This window comes from Scardinius erythrophthalmus (assembly GCF_964197995.2).
Source record: "Scardinius erythrophthalmus genome assembly, chromosome: 10".
Taxonomy (NCBI): Eukaryota; Metazoa; Chordata; class Actinopteri; order Cypriniformes; family Leuciscidae; genus Scardinius; species Scardinius erythrophthalmus.
The window spans coordinates 255,225-270,000 of NC_138230.1; the positions used below are offsets into that span (position 1 = coordinate 255,225).

General features: G+C 44.8%; 1 protein-coding gene across 2 annotated transcripts in view; it reads left to right on the forward strand.

Moving 5' to 3' along the window:
* The window catches only part of kdm1b (lysine demethylase 1B), a 47,281-nt gene that overhangs the window by 7,701 nt on the left and 24,804 nt on the right, over window positions 1-14,776 (forward strand). For both annotated transcript variants that reach the window (XM_081376586.1, XM_081376585.1), the window contains exons 6-9: window positions 6,369-6,482; window positions 6,770-6,808; window positions 7,013-7,190; window positions 7,598-7,782. In XM_081376586.1, coding sequence (XP_081232712.1) covers window positions 6,369-6,482; window positions 6,770-6,808; window positions 7,013-7,190; window positions 7,598-7,782 — 516 coding nt within the window. The remainder of the gene's footprint in view (window positions 1-6,368; window positions 6,483-6,769; window positions 6,809-7,012; window positions 7,191-7,597; window positions 7,783-14,776) is intronic.

A 14,776-nucleotide genomic window follows, 5' to 3' on the forward strand; every position in this document is an offset into this window, starting at 1 on the left:
CGTCTGTGTAACCTAGACCAGTGTAACCTAGACCAGCGTCTGTGTAACCTAGACCAGCGTCTTTGTAACCTAGACCAGCGTCTGTGTAACCTAGACCAGCTCTGTGTAACCTAGACCAGCGTCTGTGTAACCTAGACCAGTTCTGTGTAGCCTAGACCAGTGTAACCTAGACCAGCTCTGTGTAACCTAGACCAGCTTCTGTGTAACCTAGACCAGCGTCTGTGTAACCTAGATCAGTGTTACCTAGACCAGTGTAACCTAGACCAGCGTCTGTGTAACCTAGACCAGTGTAACCTAGACCAGTGTCTGTGTAACCTAGACCAGCATCTGTGTAACCTAGACCAGTGTAACCTAGACCAGCTCTGTGTAACCTAGACCAGCGTCTGTGTAACCTAGATCAGTGTTACCTAGACCAGTGTAACCTAGACCAGCGTCTGTGTAACCTAGACCAGCGTCTGTGTAACCTAGACCAGTGTAACCTAGACCAGTGTCTGTGTAAACTAGACCAGCATCTGTGTAACCTAGACCAGCTTCTGTGTAACCTAGACCAGCTCTGTGATAATCTAGATCAGTGTACCCTGGACCGGTGTCTGTGTAACCTAGACCAGCGTCTGTGTAACCTAGACCAGTGTAACCTAGACCAGCTCTGTGTAACCTAGACCAGCGTCTGTGTAACCTAGATCAGTGTTACCTAGACCAGTGTAACCTAGACCAGCGTCTGTGTAACCTAGACCAGTGTCTGTGTAACCTAGACCAGCGTCTGTGTAACCTAGACCAGTGTAACCTAGACCAGCGTCTGTGTAACCTAGACCAGTGTAACCTAGACCAGCTCTGTGTAACCTAGACCAGCGTCTGTGTAACCTAGATCAGTGTTACCTAGACCAGTGTAACCTAGACCAGCGTCTGTGTAACCTAGACCAGTGTAACCTAGACCAGTGTCTGTGTAACCTAGACCAGCGTCTGTGTAACCTAGACCAGTGTAACCTAGACCAGCGTCTGTGTAACCTAGACCAGTGTAACCTAGACCAGTGTCTGTGTAACCTAGACCAGCGTCTGTGTAACTTAGACCAGTGTAACCTAGACCAGCTCTGTGTAACCTAGACCAGACCTGTGTAACCTAGATCAGTGTTACCTAGACCAGTGTAACCTAGATCAGTGTTACCTAGACCAGTGTAACCTAGACCAGCGTCTGTGTAACCTAGACCAGTGTAACCTAGACCAGTGTCTGTGTAACCTAGACCAGCGTCTGTGTAACCTAGACCAGTGTAACCTAGACCCGTGTCTGTGTAACCTAGACCAGCGTCTGTGTAACCTAGACCAGTGTAACCTAGACCAGCGTCTGTGTAACCTAGACCAGCGTCTGTGTAACCTAGACCAGCGTCTGTGCAACCTAGACCAGCTCTGTGTAACCTAGACAAGCTTCTGTGTAACCTAGATCAGTGTAACCTAGACCGGTGTCTGTGTAACCTAGACCAGTGTAACCTAGACCAGCGTCTGTGTAACCTAGACCAGCGTTTGTGTAACCTAGATCAGTGTTACCTAGACCAGTGTAACCTAGACCAGCGTCTGTGTAACCTAGACCAGCGTCTGTGTAACCTAGACCAGCGTCTGTGTAACCTAGACCAGTGTAACCTAGACCAGTGTAACCTAGACCAGTGTAACCTAGACCAGTGTAACCTAGACCAGTGTTACCTAGACCAGTGTCTGTGTAACCTAGATCAGTGTAACCTAGACCATCTCTGTGTAACCTAGACCAGTGTTACCTAGACTAGTGTCGGTGTAACCTAGACCAGCGTCTGTGTAACCTAGACCAGCGTCTGTGTAACCTAGACCAGCGTCTGTGTAACCTAGACCAGCGTCTGTGTAACCTAGACCAGCGTCTGTGTAACCTAGATCAGTGTTACCTAGACCAGTGTAACCTAGACCAGCGTCTGTGTAACCTAGACCAGTGTAACCTAGACCAATGTCTGTGTAACCTAGACCAGCGTCTGTGTAACCTAGACCAGCGTCTGTGTAACCTAGACCAGCGTCTGTGTAACCTAGATCAGTGTTACCTAGACCAGTGTAACCTAGACCAGCGTCTGTGTAACCTAGACCAGTGTAACCTAGACCAATGTCTGTGTAACCTAGACCAGCGTCTGTGTAACCTAGATCAGTGTTACCTAGACCAGTGTAACCTAGACCAGTGTCTGTGTAACCTAGACCAGCGTCTGTGTAACCTAGACCAGCGTCTGTGTAACCTAGATCAGTGTTGCCTAGACCAGTGTAACCTAGACCAGCGTCTGTGTAACCTAGACCAGTGTAACCTAGACCAGCTCTGTGTAACCTAGACCAGTGTCTGTGTAACCTAGATCAGTGTACCCTGGACCGGTGTCTGTGTAACCTAGACCAGCATCTGTGTAACCTAGACCAGCTCTGTGGTAACCTAGATCAGTGTACCCTGGGCCGGTGTCTGTGTAACCTAGACCAGCGTCTGTGTAACCTAGACCAGCATCTGTGGAAACCTAGACCAGCATCTGTGTAACCTAGATCAGTGTACCCTGGACCGGTGTCTGTGTAACGTAGACCAGCATCTGTGGTAACCTAGACCAGCATCTGTGTAACCTAGACCAGCTCTGTGTAACCTAGACCAGTGTAACCTAGACCAGCTCTGTGTAACCTAGACCAGCGTCTGTGTAACCTAGACCAGTGTAATCTAGACCAGCGTCTGTGTAACCTAGACCAGTGTCTGTGTAACCTAGACCAGCGTCTGTGTAACCTAGATCAGTGTTACCTAGACCAGTGTAACCTAGACCAGCATCTGTGTAACCTAGACCAGTGTAACCTAGACCAGTGTCTGTGTAACCTAGACCAGCGTCTGTGTAACCTAGACCAGTGTAACCTAGACCAGCTCTGTGTAACCTAGACCAGCGTCTGTGTAACCTAGATCAGTGTTACCTAGACCAGTGTAACCTAGACCAGCGTCTGTGTAGCCTAGACCAGCGTCTGTGTAACCTAGACCAGTGTAACCTAGACCAGTGTCTGTGTAAACTAGACCAGCATCTGTGTAACCTAGACCAGTGTAACCTAGACCAGCGTCTGTGTAACCTAGACCAGCGTCTGTGTAACCTAGACCAGCTCTGTGTAACCTAGACCAGCGTCTGTGTAACCTAGACCAGTTCTGTGTAGCCTAGACCAGCGTCTGTGTAACCTAGACCAGTGTAACCTAGACCAGCTCTGTGTAACCTAGACCAGCTTCTGTGTAACCTAGACCAGCGTCTGTGTAACCTAGATCAGTGTTACCTAGACCAGTGTAACCTAGACCAGCGTCTGTGTAACCTAGACCAGTGTAACCTAGACCAGTGTCTGTGTAACCTAGACCAGCATCTGTGTAACCTAGACCAGTGTAACCTAGACCAGCTCTGTGTAACCTAGACCAGCGTCTGTGTAACCTAGATCAGTGTTACCTAGACCAGTGTAACCTAGACCAGCGTCTGTGTAACCTAGACCAGCGTCTGTGTAACCTAGACCAGTGTAACCTAGACCAGTGTCTGTGTAAACTAGACCAGCATCTGTGTAACCTAGACCAGTGTAACCTAGACCAGCGTCTGTGTAACCTAGACCAGCGTCTGTGTAACCTAGACCAGCGTCTGTGTAACCTAGACCAGCGTCTGTGTAACCTAGACCAGCTCTGTGTAACCTAGACCAGCGTCTGTGTAACCTAGACCAGTTCTGTGTAGCCTAGACCAGCGTCTGTGTAACCTAGACCAGTGTAACCTAGACCAGCTCTGTGTAACCTAGACCAGCTCTGTGTAACCTAGACCAGCTTCTGTGTAACCTAGACCAGCTCTGTGATAATCTAGATCAGTGTACCCTGGACCGGTGTCTGTGTAACCTAGACCAGCGTCTGTGTAACCTAGACCAGTGTAACCTAGACCAGCTCTGTGTAACCTAGACTAGCGTCTGTGTAACCTAGATCAGTGTTACCTAGACCAGTGTAACCTAGACCAGCGTCTGTGTAACCTAGACCAGTGTAACCTAGACCAGTGTCTGTGTAACCTAGACCAGCGTCTGTGTAACCTAGACCAGTGTAACCTAGACCAGCGTCTGTGTAACCTAGACCAGTGTAACCTAGACCAGCTCTGTGTAACCTAGACCAGCGTCTGTGTAACCTAGATCAGTGTTACCTAGACCAGTGTAACCTAGACCAGCGTCTGTGTAACCTAGACCAGTGTAACCCAGACCAGTGTCTGTGTAACCTAGACCAGCGTCTGTGTAACCTAGACCAGTGTAACCTAGACCAGCGTCTGTGTAACCTAGACCAGTGTAACCTAGACCAGTGTCTGTGTAACCTAGACCAGTGTAACCTAGACCAGTGTCTGTGTAACTTAGACCAGTGTAACCTAGACCAGCTCTGTGTAACCTAGACCAGACCTGTGTAACCTAGATCAGTGTTACCTAGACCAGTGTAACCTAGATCAGTGTTACCTAGACCAGTGTAACCTAGACCAGCGTCTGTGTAACCTAGACCAGTGTCTGTGTAACCTAGACCAGTGTCTGTGTAACCTAGACCAGCGTCTGTGTAACCTAGACCAGTGTAACCTAGACCCATGTCTGTGTAACCTAGACCAGCGTCTGTGTAACCTAGACCAGTGTAACCTAGACCAGCGTCTGTGTAACCTAGACCAGCGTCTGTGTAACCTAGACCAGCGTCTGTGCAACCTAGACCAGCTCTGTGTAACCTAGACAAGCTTCTGTGTAACCTAGATCAGTGTAACCTAGACCGGTGTCTGTGTAACCTAGACCAGTGTAACCTAGACCAGCGTCTGTGTAACCTAGACCAGCGTTTGTGTAACCTAGATCAGTGTTACCTAGACCAGTGTAACCTAGACCAGCGTCTGTGTAACCTAGACCAGCGTCTGTGTAACCTAGACCAGCGTCTGTGTAACCTAGACCAGCGTCTGTGTAACCTAGTCCAGTGTAACCTAGTCCAGTGTAACCTAGACCAGTGTTACCTAGACCAGTGTCTGTGTAACCTAGATCAGTGTAACCTAGACCATCTCTGTGTAACCTAGACCAGTGTTACCTAGACTAGTGTCGGTGTAACCTAGACCAGCGTCTGTGTAACCTAGACCAGCGTCTGTGTAACCTAGACCAGCGTCTGTGACCAGTGTCTGTGTAACCTAGACCAGTGTCTGTGTAACCTAGACCAATGTCTGTGTAACCTAGACCAGCTCTGTGTAACCTAGACCAGCGTCTGTGTAACCTAGACCAGCGTCTGTGTAACCTAGACCAGCGTCTGTGTAACCTAGACCAGTGTCTGTGTAACCTAGACCAGCGTCTGTGTAACCTAGACCAGTGTAACCTAGACCAGCGTCTGTGTAACCTAGACCAGCATCTGTGTAACCTAGATCAGTGTTACCTAGACCAGTGTAACCTATACCAGCATCTGTGTAACCTAGACCAGTGTAACCTAGACCAGTGTAACCTAGATCAGCGTCTGTGTAACCTAGACCAGTGTAACCTAGACCAGTGTCTGTGTAACCTAGACCAGTGTCTGTGTAACCTAGACCAGCTCTGTGTAACCTAGACCAGCGTCTGTGTAACCTAGATCAGTGTTACCTAGACCAGTGTAACCTAGACCAGTGTCTGTGTAACCTAGACCAGTGTCTGTGTAACCTAGACCAGTGTCTGTGTAACCTAGACCAACGTCTGTGTAGCCTAGACCTGTGTAACCTAGACCAGTGTCTGTGTAACCTAGACCAGCGTCTGTGTAACCTAGATCAGTGTTATCTAGACCAGTGTAACCTAGACCAGCGTCTGTGTAACCTAGACCTGTGTAACCTAGACCAGCGTCTGTGTAACCTAGATCAGTGTTACCTATACCAGTGTAACCTAGATCAGTGTCTGTGTAACCTAGACCAGCGTCTGTGTAACCTAGACCAGTGTTACCTAGACCAGTGTAACCTAGACTAGCATCTGTGTAACCTAGATCAGTGTTACCTAGACCAGTGTAACCTAGACCAGCGTCTGTGTAACCTAGACCAGTGTAACCTAGACCAGTGTAACCTAGACCTGTGTAACCTAGACCAGCGTCTGTGTAACCTAGACCAGTGTAACCTAGACCAGTGTCTGTGTAACCTAGACCAGCGTCTGTGTAACCTAGACCAGTGTCTGTGTAACCTAGACCAGCGTCTGTGTAACCTAGACCAGCATCTGTGTAACCTAGATCAGTGTTACCTAGACCAGTGTAACCTAGACCAGCGTCTGTGTAACCTAGACCAGTGTAACCTAGACCAGCGTCTGTGTAACCTAGACCAGCGTCTGTGTAACCTAGACCAGCGTCAGTGTAACCTAGATCAGTGTGTGTGTGTGTGTGTGTGTGCCAGGTCCAGTGCAGTAAAGCAGACTGTGGCAGATGGCGTCAGCTGAGTAAAGAGTCGGCTCTGACGGCTTCTCTGGCATCAACGTATCGGTGCGGGATGAAGATCAACAGCGTGAAGGTAAGAACTCGTCGCTCACCTGCCCACCGAGTGTGTGCTGGAGCGTGTGCTGGAGCGTGTGCTGGAGCGTCTGCTGGAGCGTGTGCTGGAGCGTGTGCTGGAGCGTGTGCTGGAGCGTGTGCTGGAGCGTGTGCTGGAGCGTCTGCTGGAGCGTGTGCTGGAGCGTGTGCTGGAGCGTGTGCTGGAGCGTGTGCTGGAGCGTGTGCTGGAGCGTGTGCTGGAGCGTGTGCTGGAGCGTGTGCTGGAGTGTGTGCTGATCCTCACGTCTCTGTGCTTTTGTTTTGCAGAGCGAAGGAAGTGATGCGTGTTCTCAGCCGGAGGACGTGGTAAGGATCCTTTCATCTCTTGATGCGGCTGATCAGTGATTTTACTCTGGCCATTCAGTGACCAAACAGACTGTACGACAATCAGACAGAAATATATTAATATGACCATGAAGTTCACAGACCCAACAGAATTCAGACTGATGAACATGATTACCTCCACATGTTGTTGATGATGATGATGATGATGCGTCTGTCGTTGGTCAGCGTGTGGCCGGTGTGACGGACAGCTGGTGGCTCTCGATGCTCATCCTGCCGCCGCTGTTCAAGGACAGTCCCGCTAGCCCGTTCCTCAGTGCGTATTACCCGGACTGTGTGGGCATGAGCCCGTCTGCCGGCCCGGGGAACCAGCGCCAGGAGCAGCGGTGGGCACCGCCGCCTCACGGTGAGTCTGATCACTCTCGTCAACACAACCACATGTTTTCAGAATCAACTCTCTGAAAGACTCGTCACAGTCGTCAGCATATGAACAGATGTAGATTCCATGACTGCAGGACAACCAGTGTCTTCTTTCAAACTAGTGGAGAGAAAACATCCAAAACACATATTTAAGTGTTTATTTATTGCACTCAATCATCTCTATAAAGAAATCACTTCAGCAGCATCACACACACCAAACTTTACAGTTTTATTCATATCTATATTCTGAAGGTTTGTTTGAATATTTCATTTGCCTGATTTATAGAACATTTACTCGTAAACACATAGTAAAAGTGTATTTATTTCTGTCTCTTGAGAAATGTATGAAAATTAGTGAATTTTTCATTAGATAATGCATGTGTGTGTGTGTAGTTCCCGGACTCTCGCCGTATTTCCAGCCCTTCTATCAGCCGAACGAGTGTGGGAAAGCCTTGTGTGTGAGACCCGACATGATGGAGCTGGACGAGTTGTATGAGTTCCCAGAATTTTCCAGGGATCCCACCATGTATCTGGCGCTGAGGAACCTGGTGCTGGCGGCCTGGAACCGTGACTGTAAGGTACGAACATTAGCGCTCATGCGTTAGCTAGTCTAGTCTGTGTGTTGAGGTTCTGTTGTGTTTGCTGTTTCAGGAGGTTTTGTGTGTGTATTGAGGTTCTGTTGTGTTTGCTGTTTCAGGAGGTTTTGTGTGTTTGTTGAGGTTCTGTTGTGTTTGCTGTTTCAGGAGGTTTTGTGTGTTTGTTGAGGTTCTGTTGTGTTTGCTGTTTCAGGAGGTTCTGTTCTGTGTGTTTAGGTTCTGTTGTGTTTGCTGTTTCAGGAGGTTTTGTGTGTTTGTTGAGGTTCTGTTGTGTTTGCTGTTTCACGAGGTTTTGTGTGTTTGTTGAGGTTCTGTTGTGTTTGCTGTTTCTGGAGGTTTTGTGTGTGTTGAGGTTCTGTTGTGTTTGCTATTCCGGGGGTGTTGTGTGTGTGTTGAGGTTCGTTTTGTTGTGTTTGTTGATGTTCTGTTGTGTGTGTTGAGGTTCTGTTGTGTTTGCTGTTTTAGGAGGTTCTGTTCTGTGTTTTGAGGTTCTGTTGTGTTTGCTGTTTCAGGAGGTTCAGTGTGTTGAGGTTCAGTTGTGTTTGTTGAGGTTCTGTTGTGTTTGCTGTTTCAGGAGGTTTTGTTCTGTGTGTTGAGGTTCTGTTGTGTTTGCTGTTTCAGGAGGTTTTGTTCTGTGTGTTGAGGTTCTGTTGTGTTTGCTGTTTCAGGAGGTTCAGTTGTGTTTGTTGAGGTTATGTTGTGTTTGCTTTTTCAGGAGGTTCTGTGTGTTGAGGTTATGTTGTGTTTGCTGTTTCAGGAGGTTTTGTTCTGTGTGTTGAGGTTCTGTTGTGTTTGCTGTTTCAGGAGGTTTTGTTCTGTGTGTTGAGGTTCTGTTGTGTTTGCTGTTTCAGGAGGTTCTGTGTGTTGAGGTTCAGTTCTGTGTGTTGAGGTTATGTTGTGTTTGCTGTTTCAGGAGGTTCTGTGTGTTGAGGTTCAGTTGTGTTTGTTGAGGTTATGTTGTGTTTGCTGTTTCAGGAGGTTCTGTGTGTTGAGGTTCTGTTGTGTTTGCTGTTTCAGGAGGTTCAGTTGTGTTTGTTGAGGTTCTGTTGTGTTTGCTTTTTTCAGGAGGTTCAGTTGTGTTTGTAGAGGTTCTGTTGTGTTTGTTGTTTTTCAGGAGGTTCAGTTGTGTTTGTTGAGGTTCTGTTGTGTTTGCTGTTTCAGGAGGTTCAGTTGTGTTTGTTGAGGTTGTGTTTGCTGTTTTTCAGGAGGTTTCGTTGTGTTTGTTGAGGTTCTGTTGTGTTTGCTGTTTTTCAGGAGGTTCAGTTGTGTTTGTTGAGGTTCTGTTGTGTTTGCTGTTTTTCAGGAGGTTCTGTTGTGTTTGCTGTTTCAGGAGGTTCAGTTGTGTTTGATGAGGTTCTGTTGTGTTTGCTGTTTTTCAGGAGGTTTTGTTGTGTTTGTTGAGGTTCAGTTGTGTTTGTTGAGGTTCTGTTGTGTTTGCTGTTTTTCAGGAGGTTCTGTTGTGTTTGCTGTTTCAGGAGGTTCAGTTGTGTTTGTTGAGGTTCTGTTGTGTTTGCTGTTTTTCAGGAGGTTTTGTTGTGTTTGTTGAGGTTCAGTTGTGTTTGTTGAGGTTCTGTTGTGTTTGCTGTTTTTCAGGAGGTTCTGTTGTGTTTGCTGTTTCAGGAGGTTCAGTTGTGTTTGTTGAGGTTCTGTTGTGTTTGCTGTTTCAGGAGGTTTTGTTGTGTGTGTTGAGGTTCAGTTGTGTTTGTTGAGGTTCAGTTGTGTTTGTTGAGGTTCTGTTGTGTTTGTTGAGGTTCTGTTGTGTGAGCTGAGGTTCTGTTGTGTTTGCTTTTTCAGGAGGTTCTGTTGTGTGTGTTGAGGTTCTGTTGTTTGTGTTGTTTTAGGAGGTTGTGTGTGTTGTTTTAGGAGGTTCTGTTGTGTGTTGAGGTTTTGTTGTGTGTGTTGAGGTTCTGTTGTGTTTGCTGTTTCAGGAGGTTCAGTTGTGTTTGTTGAGGTTCTGTTGTGTTTGCTGTTTTTCATGAGGTTCTGTTGTGTTTGCTGTTTCAGGAGGTTCAGTTGTGTTTGTTGAGGTTCTGTTGTGTGTGTTGTTGCAGGAGGTTCAGTTGTGTTTGTTGAGGTTCTGTTGTGTTTGCTGTTTCAGGAGGTTTTGTTGTGTGTGTTGAGGTTCAGTTGTGTTTGGTGAGGTTCTGTTGTGTGTGTTGAGGTTTTGTTCTGTGTGTTGAGGTTCTGTTGTGTTTGCTGTTTCAGGAGGTTCAGTTGTGTTTGTTGAGGTTCTGTTGTGTTTGCTGTTTTTCATGAGGTTCTGTTGTGTTTGTTGAGGTTCTGTTGTGTTTGCTGTTTCAGGAGGTTTTGTTGTGTGTGTTGAGGTTCTGTTGTGTTTGTTGAGGTTCTGTTGTGTTTGTTGAGGTTCTGTTGTCTGCGCTGAGGTTCTGTTGTGTTTGCTTTTTCAGGAGGTTCTGTTGTGTGTTGAGATTCTGTTGTTTGTGTTGTTTTAGGAGGTTGTGTGTGTTGTTTTAGGAGGTTCTGTTGTGTGTTGACGTTTTGTTCTGTGTGTTGAGGTTCTGTTGTGTTTGCTGTTTCAGGAGGTTCAGTTGTGTTTGCTGTTTTTTAGGAGGTTCAGTTGTGTTTGTTGAGGTTCTGTTGTGTTTTCTGTTTTTCATGAGGTTCTGTTGCGTTTGCTGTTTCAGGAGGTTCAGTTGTGTTTGTTGAGGTTCTGTTGTGTGTGTTGTTGCAGGAGGTTCAGTTGTGTTTGTTGAGGTTCTGTTGTGTTTGCTGTTTCAGGAGGTTTTGTTCTGTGTGTTGAGGTTCAGTTGCGTTTGCTGTTTCAGGAGGTTCAGTTGTGTTTGTTGAGGTTCTGTTGTGTTTCCTGTTTCAGGAGGTTTTGTTGTGTGTGTTGAGGTTCTGTTGTGTTTGCTGTTTCAGGAGGTTCTGTGTGTTGAGGTTCAGTTGTGTTTGTTGAGGTTCTGTTGTGTTTCCTGTTTCAGGAGGTTTTGTTGTGTGTGTTGAGGTTCTGTTGTGTTTGCTGAGGTTCTGTTGTGTGCACTGAGGTTCTGTTGTGTGTGTTGAGGTTCTGTTGTTTGTGTTGTTTTAGGAGGTTGTGTGTGTTGTTTTAGGAGGTTCTGTTGTGTGTGTTTAATGTTCTGTTGTGTGTGTTGATGTTCTGTTGTGTGTGTGTTGAGGTTCTGTTGTGTGTGTGTTGAGGTTCTGTTGTGTGTGTGTTGAGGTTCTGTTGTGTGTGTGTTGATGTTCTGTTGTGTGTGTTGAGGGTCTGTTGTGTGTGTGTTGATGTTCTGTTGTGTGTGTTGATGTTCTGGTGTGTGTGTTGATGTTCTGGTGTGTGTGTGTGTGTGTGTGTGTGTGTTGATGTTCAGTTCTGTTTTGTGTGTGTGTGTGTGTGTGTGTGTGTGTGTGTGTGTGTGTGTGTGTGTGTGTGTGTTGATGTTCTGTTGTTTGTGTGTTGACGTTCTGTTGTGTGTGTTGAGGTTCTGTTGTGTGTGTGTGACTGTGTGTGTTGATGTTTTGTTCTGTTGTGTGTGTGTGTGTGTGTGTGTGTGTGTGTGTGTGTGTGTGTGTGTGTTGCAGGAGGTTGTGTGTGTGTGTGTGTGTGTGTGTGTGTGTGTGTTGATGTTCTGTTGTTGTGTGTGTGTGTGTGTGTGTGTGTGTGTGTGTGTTGATGTTTTGTGTGTTGTGTGTGTTGATGTTCTGTTATGTGTGTTGCAGGAGGTTCTGTTGTGTGTGTGTTGAAGTTCTGTTGTGTGTGTGTTGAGGTTCTGTTGTGTGTGTGTTGCAGGATGTTCTGTTGTGTGTGTGTGTGTGTGTGTGTGTGTGTGTGTGTGTTGATGTTCTGTTGTTGTGTGTGTGTGTGTGTGTGTGTGTGTGTGTGTGTGTGTTGATGTTCTGTTCTGTTTTGTGTGTGTGTGTGTGTGTTGATGTTTTGTGTGTTGTGTGTGTTGATGTTCTGTTATGTATGTTGAGGTTCTGTTGTGTGTCAAGTCGTCAAGTCAAGTTTATTTATATAGCGCTTTTCACAATACAGATTGTATCAAAGCAGCTTCACAGTATTAAATTAAAATAATACGTCAATGTTTGTTTCTAGTGGAAAACGTCCACGTTTGGTAAGGCTGATCAATAGTATTGTTGATTGATTAATAAAATTAAATATCCCCAAATATCCCCAACTGAGCAAGCCAAAGGCAACAGTGGCAAGGAACCGAAAAACTCCATCAGGTGACCTAATGGAGAAAAAAAAAACCTTGGGAGAACCCAGGCTCAGTCGGGGGCCAGTTCTCCTCTGGCGTTTATGAACTAGAGACCGGATTTAACTGTAGGATTAAAATTATGAATGCCTGGCTGAAGAGATGCGTCTTTAATCTAGTTTTAAACTGGGAGAGCGAGTCTGAGCAACGAACAGTATCAGGAAGGCTATTCCAGAGTTTTGGTGCTAAATGTGAAAATGCTCTCCCTCCTTTGGTGGATCTGGATATCCTAGGTATGACCAAAAGCCTCGAATTTACTGACCTTAAAGAGCGCGATGGATTATAGGGCGATAGAAGATAAATAGTTAAATAGACTGGAGCTAAGCCGTTTAGGGCTTTATAAGTCAGTAGCAATACCTTGTAATTAATACGGAACTTTATAGGTAACCAATGTAGTGATTATAAAATTGGTGTTATATGGTCAAATTTTCTTGATCTAGTAAGAACTCTAGCGGCGGCATTTTGGACTAACTGTAGCTTGTTTATTGAGGATGCAGGACAACCAGCTAATAAACAGTATATTATATTACAGTAATCTAGTCTCGAGGTCATGAACGCATGAACTAACTTTTCTGCATCAGAAACTGATAGCATGTTACGTAGCTTAGCAATGTTTCTAAGGTGGAAAAAGGCTGTTCTTGTAACATATGAAATATGATTTTCAAAAGACAGGTTGCAATCTAGTATAACACCCAGGTCTTTTACTGTAGAGGATAAAGTAACAGGACATCCTACTATGTTAAAGTTGTAATGTGAGAGGTTTTGTGGGCGGTTTTTTGAACCGATAAGTATTACCTCTGTCTTGTCTGGATTTAATAAAAGAAAATTGCGCGTCATCCAATCTTTTATATCTTTAACACACTCTGTCAATTTGGATAATTTAGCGTTTTCATCCGGCCGTGATGAAATATGTATTTGAGTGTCATCAGCATAACAATGGAAACTAATTCCATGTTTCCTTATAATATTTCCAAGTGGCAGCATATATATTGAGAATAATAGAGGGCCTAACACAGATCCCAGCGGCACTCCATAGTTTACTGGAGTTATGATCGATTTTTCTCCATTCAAATAGACAAAATGGTAGCGGTCAGATAGGTATGATTTGAACCATCTTAATGCTTGTCCTTGAACACCAGTATAATTTTATAGTCGATCTAAGAGTATTGTGTGATCTATAGTATCGAACGCAGCAGTAAGATCAAGTAAAACTAGTATTGAGATACAGCCTTGGTCAGAAGCTAATAGTAAATCATTTGTGATTTTAACGAGCGCAGTTTCAGTGCTATGGTGCGGCCTGAATCCAGACTGAAACTTTTCATAGATGTCATTTTTTTGCAAGAAAGAGCCCAGTTGAGCGGACACAACTTTTTCTAGTATTTTAGACATAAAAGGTAGATTTGAAATGGGTCTATAATTTGCTAGATTATGTGGATCTAATTGTGGTTTCTTAATGAGAGGTTTTATAACTGCCAGTTTAAATGTTCTTGGAACATGACCTAAAGATAAAGATGAGTTAATAATATTGAGGAGAGGCTCTTCCACTATAGGTAACACTTCTTTCAATAGTTTAGTGGGTATAGGATCTAGTAAACATGTTGTTGTTTTAGATGAAGTGATAAGTTTATTTAACTCTTTTTGTTCTATAGTTGTAAAGCACTGTAATTGTTCTTGCGGGGTGATAATTGAGGCTGAATTATAAGGCGCGATTGAGGATTGAACGTTTACAATTGTGGTTCTGATGCTTTCTATTTTCTCAGTGAAGAACTTCATGAAATCATTACTACTAAACTGTAACGGGATATTTTGTTCAGGTGACATATGTTTATTTGTTAGTCTAGCCACGGTGTTAAATAAAAACCTAGGATTGTTTTGGTTGTTTTCTATTAGTTTGCGGAGGTGCTCAGCCCTGGCTGCTTTTAGGGCCTTTTTATAACGTGACATACTGTCTTTCCATGTGATTCTAAAGACCTCTAAATTAGTTTGTTTCCATTTACGCTCTAAATTACGGGTTTCTCTCTTTAGAACATGGGTAGTATTGTTGTACCATGGTGCTTTACTTTTCTCTCTGACCTTTTTTAATCTAATGGGTGCAACAATATCCAATTTTCCAGAGAGAATGGTACTCATAGTGCTAGTTAATTCCTCAAGTTCATCTGTTTGTTTGGGTTCACTGAGCAGCTGAGACAGATCAGATAAGCAATTTGAAAAATTATCTATGGTGGATGGAAGGATTGTTCTGCCTAATCGATAACGCGGCGCAGCATGATATATTACAGGAGTACGTAATATGCAAGTTACCATGTAATGGTCAGTAACATCGTCACTTTGTGGAATGATATCTATATCGGTTGGATCGGTTCCATGTGATATAATTAAATCGAGTGTATGATTAAAACGATGAGTTGGTCTGGTAACGTTTTGCTTGACCCCAAAGGAGTTTAATAAATCTGTAAACGCAGCCCCTAATGCATCATTTGGATTATCTACGTGTATGTTAAAATCTCCAACAATTAATGCTTTGTCGACATTGACTAATAGGTCTGAGAGAAAATCTGCAAACTCTTTTAGGAAATCAGCGTAAGGCCCAGGCGGTCTATATACGGTAGCCAAGGCTAGAGATAATAGGGATGTTTTTCGAACATCTAAGAGCGTAACATTTAGTACAAGTACTTCAAACGAAATAAACTTATAGCCCGTTTTCTGAGTAACATTGAGAATATCTCTATAGATTGTTGCAACACCGCCGCCACGACCAATCA